The sequence below is a fragment of the Alosa pseudoharengus genome, unplaced genomic scaffold (genome assembly GCF_046254945.1).
Source record: "Alosa pseudoharengus isolate Yale_2024_CS ecotype anadromous, Long Island Sound unplaced genomic scaffold, YU_APseudo_1.1 YU_APseudo_1.1_scf_6, whole genome shotgun sequence".
Classification (NCBI taxonomy): Eukaryota; Metazoa; Chordata; class Actinopteri; order Clupeiformes; family Clupeidae; genus Alosa; species Alosa pseudoharengus.
Window position 1 is genome coordinate 9,692,508 of NW_027468848.1, and position 7,500 is coordinate 9,700,007.

At 40.7% G+C, this 7,500-nt stretch overlaps 1 protein-coding gene across 1 annotated transcript in view; it reads right to left on the reverse strand.

Moving 5' to 3' along the window:
• The window catches only part of LOC143106530 (tripartite motif-containing protein 16-like), a 7,574-nt gene extending 3,534 nt beyond the window's left edge, over positions 1-4,040 (reverse strand). Inside the window, exons 1-7 of the mRNA XM_076270838.1 lie at positions 3,416-4,040; positions 2,894-2,989; positions 2,346-2,579; positions 1,808-1,970; positions 1,666-1,698; positions 1,409-1,468; positions 628-684 (exon numbers count right to left, since the gene is read on the reverse strand). Of these exons, the coding sequence (XP_076126953.1) occupies positions 628-684; positions 1,409-1,468; positions 1,666-1,698; positions 1,808-1,970; positions 2,346-2,579; positions 2,894-2,989; positions 3,416-4,000 (1,228 nt within the window). The 5' untranslated portion in view covers positions 4,001-4,040. The remainder of the gene's footprint in view (positions 1-627; positions 685-1,408; positions 1,469-1,665; positions 1,699-1,807; positions 1,971-2,345; positions 2,580-2,893; positions 2,990-3,415) is intronic.
• Positions 4,041-7,500: the final 3,460 nt, after the last annotated feature.

The following is a 7,500-nucleotide window of genomic DNA, read 5'->3' on the forward strand; positions in this document are numbered from 1 at the left end:
AAATTGTGTTGTTAGACAACAAATGTTTTCCAGGTGTTTTACAATGTCTGCGTTCACTGATTTAAATGCCACCAGACCTGATATTATAATTATTGATGAGCACGATAGGGATGTGTTCATCCTGGAAGTAGGTTGCTGTTTTGATTCATGTCTAGAGGAGGCTTACTTAACAAAGCTAGTAAAATATCACCCTCTTGTACAGCAAATAACTGGCCTTGGCTACAAATGTCAATATCTGGTGCTTATCTTCGGCAGCCTGGGCCATGTGCATAGGCTTGTCATTAGGGGTCTCAGGATAGTTGGCTTTACAAAAGCTAGGGCAAAGCAAATTGCCAAATACTGCTCAATATCCTCCATTATTGGAAGTCGCCATATATGGAGAAGAAGGTGTTGTGTGTATTCATAAATCTGCTGTTTGAGATTGTCATCAGACACACATTGGTGGATCATGCCTTAGCAATGTTCTGTATCTGTAACATGTATGTCCTTATGTACATTTATTATGAATTGCCGACATAAATAGTAGTTAAAATGTGTGTGTGTGTGTGAGTGTGTGTGTATTTGCCTGTGTGTGTGTGTATGTTAGAGTCCTTTGGAGTTGTGCATGTGTGTGTGTGTTCAACTTACACTGCAAGAGCTCCTCTCTGGTCACTGTTTCAGGATAAGCAGCCTGGACATCAGGCACTGAAACAGAACATATCACTTTACTACCAAAAACTTAGATTTTGCAGTATAAAGAGAATATATAATGATGACAGCACACTCATGTTCAAATCACATCAGTAGAAATTGTATAAAGAATGTTATGTGGCATATGAGTCCCCAGCTGCTTAAATCTTAAAGGCCTCCAACCTCCCACTGACGAGTCCCTTATCTTCATCAGGGTAGGGGCATGTTTAGAGGACCTCATCTTCATTAGGAGGATAGGGGCATGTTTAGAGGCCCTTATCTTCATTAGGAGGGTAGGGGCATGTTTAGAGGACCTTATCTTCATTAGGAGGGTAAGGACATGTTTAGAGGACCTCATCTTCATTAGGAGGGTAGGGGCATGTTTAGAGGACCTCCAGTTCTAACCACCACAATCAGTTCATTATCACAAGACAACTGCAGAAGTAATGGGTGTAATCTAGTGGTTTGGAATAAATGATGAGGTTACTGTTTGTTAAAGCTGGATTCTAACTCCATCTCTGATCTCAGCTTCTGCTTTTGTCTGCTGTTATTGATACATGTAAACATCTAAAGGGCCTTCATTTCAAACTCTGGGGCCCAGCCACACACCCATGCCTCTTAGGTTTGACATCTGAAAGAAGGTTCTAAAGATGAAAAGATTCAGTGAAACTATCATTCCGTTGCTAGACCCCAGATATAAAGCCGTAGATGCTGTCAGAACCAGAGAGTAAAGACTTACTGTTTGGTGGCAGCGCCTCCTTACTGTCTGTTCTTCTGACTGGGAGTTCAGGATCAGCATCTGGGAACCAACACAGAGAAACTCATTCACCCAGGATCTACAGAACAAATCAACACACATCTTGCTTTGCATATTATCTTGTATGTACTCCACTTTTTGGGAAATGTTTGTTTTTAACATCTGTGAAAGGCCTGTTAGCTCTGGAAGGAAGTTTTATTTCAGCTGAAGATGGGAATGCAACTTAATGACAGACTCACATTCTAAAGACTGGATAATTTGGATATGTGCCACTGTTGAGAGACAGAACATACAGAGTCAAATGAATCCATAACTGTTTGAACATAACAGTGTCTTATAAAAGTAGTTCATCATTGTGTCCATTCTAGAGGTTTGTCCAACCTGCTGCAGATATATTGGCTACTTCCTGCTTGAAGATGCCATCCAGTTCCTCCTCCAGCTGCACCTTCACTGCAGAGACAGATTCCTTCACAGCCTCAAAAGAGACACTTGGGTTGATGGTCATACTGGGAGAGCAAGGAGAGTATCGGAATGATGGGATGTTCTACAGAGACAAATATAAAAGTTGAGAGTGTTGCGAGTGTGAAGGTCATTCTGGTTGGAACTGTACTGCAATGAGCACCAGTGACTGACACAACATTCTGAAGAGAGAAACACAAAAGTTGAGACAGGCCAACTGAATAATCAGAGTTAAATCAGTTGGTTTAGTGTGTGTGTAATTATGCATTTGTGTGTTTAAGTGTGTGTACATGTTATATATACATACTGTACTGTACATACTGCATGTAAATCAATGGCATACAGCTCACATGCAGAGTTTTATTACACACTGTTGGTATTTGGACATATGTCATCAGCTCAATACTATTTCTTATTTTTTACATTTAATTTCAGTTTCCGGAGGGCAGCTCAAATTTACCTTTAGGAAATGGATGTGATCGTCTGTGTGTGAAAGCTGCTCCAGCTCAGCATCTCTCCTCTTCAGCTCAGCAATCTCCTGCTCCAGTCGCTTCAGGAGTCCTTCAGCCCGACTCACCTCAGCCTTCTCCTGAGCTCTGATCAGCTCTGTCACCTCAGAGCGCCTTCTCTCAATGGAGCGGATCATCTCAGTGAAGATCCTCTTACTGTCCTCCACTGCTGTCTGTGCAGAGCTCTGTTAGGAGACACACAAAGAGGAGGGCAGGAGACACACAGAGGGAGGTGAAGCTGAAAGTGTTTCATGGTGTCAGTGGTTCTTTGTGTGCTGTAGAGATGGCAGCAGAGACACAGTTACTCACTGGGCTCACTACAATCTGTCCCAAGAAGGTGGAATTAGAACTTGATACTGCTAATGTGTCTGCTATTATATGCATCATTAAGCAAAAGGATGAAACTAATTCTGAGTATTGATGTCATGGGTATCCATGATCTGTGATATTAATGACAATAATATTTGAAACCTTCATCAGTCTGCTGTTATCTTCTCACCTTGAGAGTCTCCACAGCCTTCCTCAGCTCCTGCAGCTCCTTCTCTCTCTCCTGGATTCTCTGCTGGAATCTCCTCTGGGTCTGCCCCAACTGCTTCTGTTGATAGAAATACAGACAAACTCAACTATGCTTCCTATTTATTTATCAAAACAATGATGACAAATAGCCCATTGCTATTTCTTGATGAACAAGTAATATAAACAACATGAACTCTTTTCAGTTGGAGAACTGGTTTAAAACATTAAATACAAATCAAGCTGGGTCAGAACCTGTAATATCGGACCCTTTATGCCGTATCACATTCAGGTTGATGCTGCCATGTCAATGTTTAACAGGTTACAACATTTTGCGCTTTGCACCTGCTAATGATTTCCTGGTTTGTGAGTTCTCTAATGAGAACAAGAGTCTGCAAAAAATCAGTAAACTTTAAGAAGTATAATGTTCCTGTTAAATACAAACACATTATTTCTGTATCCGACCTTTCAAAAAAAAAGAAGACACAAGTGTAGCTCCAGTACTCACCTGTCTGTTTTTCCATTCTGCAGCAGCTGTGACTGTGTCATGGCCTTTGTGTTCATCCATCGTGCACAGGTAGCAGATACAACTCTGATCAGTACGACAAAATATTTCAAACATCTTCTGATGTTCAGAGCAGATCCTCTCCTGTAGCTGGCCTGTGGCATCAATCACTGAGTGTTTTCTTGGGTTTACTTCATTATGAACTTTGAAGTGAGTTTCACAGTAAGACACCAGACAGTCCAAACAGGACTTCACAGCTTTGAGTTTTCTCCCAGTGCAGACATCACACTCCACATCTCCAGGTCCAGCAGTAGATAGAGCAGGAGGGGCAGCGTGCGTTCTGGTTTTCCTTAGTTGTTCCACAAGCTCTGCAAAAACATTATTTTTGTTTAAAACGGGTCTTGGAGCGAATGTCTGTCTGCATTGCGGGCAGCTGTAAACTCTCTTCTGGTCTTCCTGATCCCAGCAGCCCTTAATGCAGCCCGTGCAGTAATTGTGTCCACAGTTAAGAGTCACTGGATCTTTTAGTAGATCCAAACAAATGGAGCACATTAAAATGTCTTCGTTACTTGAAATCGCCTCTGCCATTTTCCTTACGTGCTAACAAACACTAGCCTACGAGAAGCTGCTGAGTAACAATTGTGTTTCACTTTCGTTTCTTCTGAGTGTTCACAACTTCCTTGTTGCGTGCAGAGCGTAAAGTGCCAGCCCACTTTTATTAATCATGAATAATTAATAACATGACAAGCTGCAAACATGATATGACCTATTATAAAATACTAACATGAGCTGCATAGCCTACATCTCTAATGTATTGCTTTAACCCTCTACTGCATACCGTGGCTTTGAGGCAACAAAATACATTTTTAATCCCCACACTGGCACTTTAAAAGAATATGTCAGATTTTTTTCATGTAGTAACACTAGACACCTCTCTGTCCAATAAAATGATGATTTGAAGTGGGTGTGAGCTTTTGTTTGGGGGAGGAGCAGTCCTTTCAGGAAGTCAAGCCGCATGGGACACAAGGCACAAATTGGTAAGAATATTTTCACCTTTTATCATATTTAAATTGAATAACATAACACCAAAAAAAATATGTGGATGTGCATGAGAATCCAGAGAAGCTTATTTGATCGATTGGATGCCTATTTTGTGTTTATTTATATGTGAAAACTGTATTTTTTCCTGCGTTGCCTCAAGGCAACGCTGTGCAGTTAGTCCAAATTTATTCCGGCCATATAATGCATTGGTATGTATAAGTCTGGAGATGTTTATGTATGGTTAAATGACCATAATCAATGTTTTTTTAATTAAAATTCCAATGTATTATATTATGCAATATAAATATGAATATTATTAATATAAAGATTAATATTTAATAATTTATTAATATTTATTAAATAATAATTACAGTGATGACAGCTTGAGAGTGACAGTGAGGACGACCAGGAGGAATTCGTCAATGAGTCAGGTTTAAGGGACACTTTTTAGCTCAGCGGTCAGTAAGGGGTCATTTGGAAATGTGTGTGTGTGTGCGCGCGTGTGTGTGTGTGCGCGTGTATGTGAGTGTGCGCATGGGCGTGCGCGTGTGTGTGTGCGTGCGCGTGCTTGTGTGTGGGTGTCTGTGCATGCATATGGGTGAGTGCAGAATTGTGTGTTTCTAACCAAATGCATGGGCAGACGGGCGCAGGGCAGCTATTCATAGTTGGATATCAGCTGTGATGGTGCTGCCATCTAGTGGAGATATGTTGTACTACTGTATGTACCTCAAAGTCTGCAGAGCAAGGCGTAAAATGAGCTGTACTGTATGAGCCAGGCATAAGTCAAGAGTGAGGTTATATTCATGATATGTGAATTTTAGTGTGTATATTTAGTTTCGTGTCATGAGTATTTTCTGTCAGGTATAATACAAATGATTTCACTCTGTGAACTCAAGTCTGAATATAGTCGGACACACGTAAAGAAAATACTCATTGCCCATTACAGAAAAAAGGCCAAGACAAGTAGGCGTCTGGCAGATTTACATATATAAAAAAATAATGCTGTAATGCCCAGTCATGGCAGTTTTGTGGTCTGGAGAAGTCGTGGGCATCATCAGCATTATAACTGCTGATTTCCCCCAGAGAGCCAGACAGATAACAGACAGATGGAGGTGTCTGTGTGCTGTGTGTGGAAACAGTGTGAAGTGACAGGAGTCTGATGGAGGAGAAGAGAAAACTGGATGAACTTAGACTTGAAACTCAAAATCAATTCCCTGATATTTGCTGTTTGAAGGTTATTGGGTGTTTTTTGACAGTTATATGACCTGGTGATAACGGGGTGCAAGTGCATTGCTGGACAAGTGGTAAAGTGAGCCGTTCAGGTGTGATAGAGGCACTAAGTGGGCATCGCCAGGCCAAAGTTCATTTGCATCTGCACCCAGACACACCTGTGCAGTTTGTTTATTTGTATCTGCACCCAGGCACACCTGTGCAGTTTGTTTATTTATATCTGCATCCAGACACACCTGTGCAGATTGTTTATTTATATCTGCATCCAGACACACCTGTGGAGATTGTTTAATCGTATCTGCACCCAAGCACACCTGTGCAGTTTGTTTATTTGTATCTGCACCCAAACACACGTGCAGTTTGTTTATTTGCATCTGCACCCAGACACACCTGTGCAGTTTGTTTATTTGCATCTGCACCCAGACACACCTGTGCAGTTTGTTTATTTGCATCTGCACCCAGACACACCTGTGCAGTTTGTTTGTTTTAAGTTCAGGGTTCTTGACAGAATACCAGCGGTCATGCAACACAATAATAACAGGCAGTACAGAAAATGCCCCATTAAAATAGGCCTTTTACATGTACTGCCTGAGGGTAGAGCATATGGTGCTTCTATTTCTATCTATACCTTCTATCACAAACCTTTTCATTGTGTTATAATAATATATACATAATATTGTAGAGTCATACACCCCTTAATTCTTACCTAAGGAGGACTGGAGGTGTGAGGGGAGGTGGTGGGTTGTGAGCAAAGTTAAGCCAATGCTGTTGCTTCGGCAGGTAGACTGCAGAATAAGTTACCTGGCAGATGAAGAAGGAGGCGTGGCAAATTCCGTCACGCTCCTCCTGAACTTCCGTTTGTAAACGCCATTAATCTCCAGCTCCTCCGTGGGCTCCCCAGTGCCATCCCTGGAGATGGACTGCAGCTGATCCAGGACAACTTGTCTCCATGACAACCATGCAATGCCCCAAGGTAGCAAAATGTACTTTATTTGTGCTTTAATACATGTACTGTAATTCCATAAGTGAACCTTAAAACACACTGACAAATGACATCATAACGCTTCACAAGATGAAAATGAATATTGCAAGTGAGGCGTTTCAAATCCTGGCCAATTAAATGCACAATTTGGAAGAATACAAGGATTTCAAGCATCTCAATTTTTGGTGCTGCTTTAGGATTAATGCAGATTAATATTTTGTTACATACAATGGCTTTTGCAAACAGCCATGTCACTCAAATACTCCTGGGAGGATTTCAACAACACTCAACATGGTTAGGACTTGCACAAAAATTATGACAATTTTTCAGCTAAACAGCAGTTTCAGTTTTGCAGTATTGTGTTACCTCTGAGATGGAAAGAATATGAGCATATATATTTTAGTGTGTGAGGACTAACATCAGTTCACGTCGTTTACAAGAGACAATGTAATTAAGATGTAATTATATTTTGAGTGGTTATTAGAAAGTTACTGTATAACGGTACAAAAAATTTCGTGGAAAAAAATCTCCAGACTTTGCCTGCAGACTGTAACCTGAAAACACGTGTCTCCAATGTGAAGGAACAAACATGACCTTCCTTACTGTTAATCTATCGTCTTTATAATCTCACATATGCTCATGGGGTCATGATCACGTAACTCATCCTGAAGAGAATACTAGTGTCTATGTCTTTGTATGTTTATATATATATATATATATATATATATATGTGTGTGTGTGTGTGTGTGTGTGTGTGTGTGTGTATACAGTACATGACTTATTCATGCCTATAGTGGTGAATACTCTAATTGCTATTCTGTGACATTAATGTTTA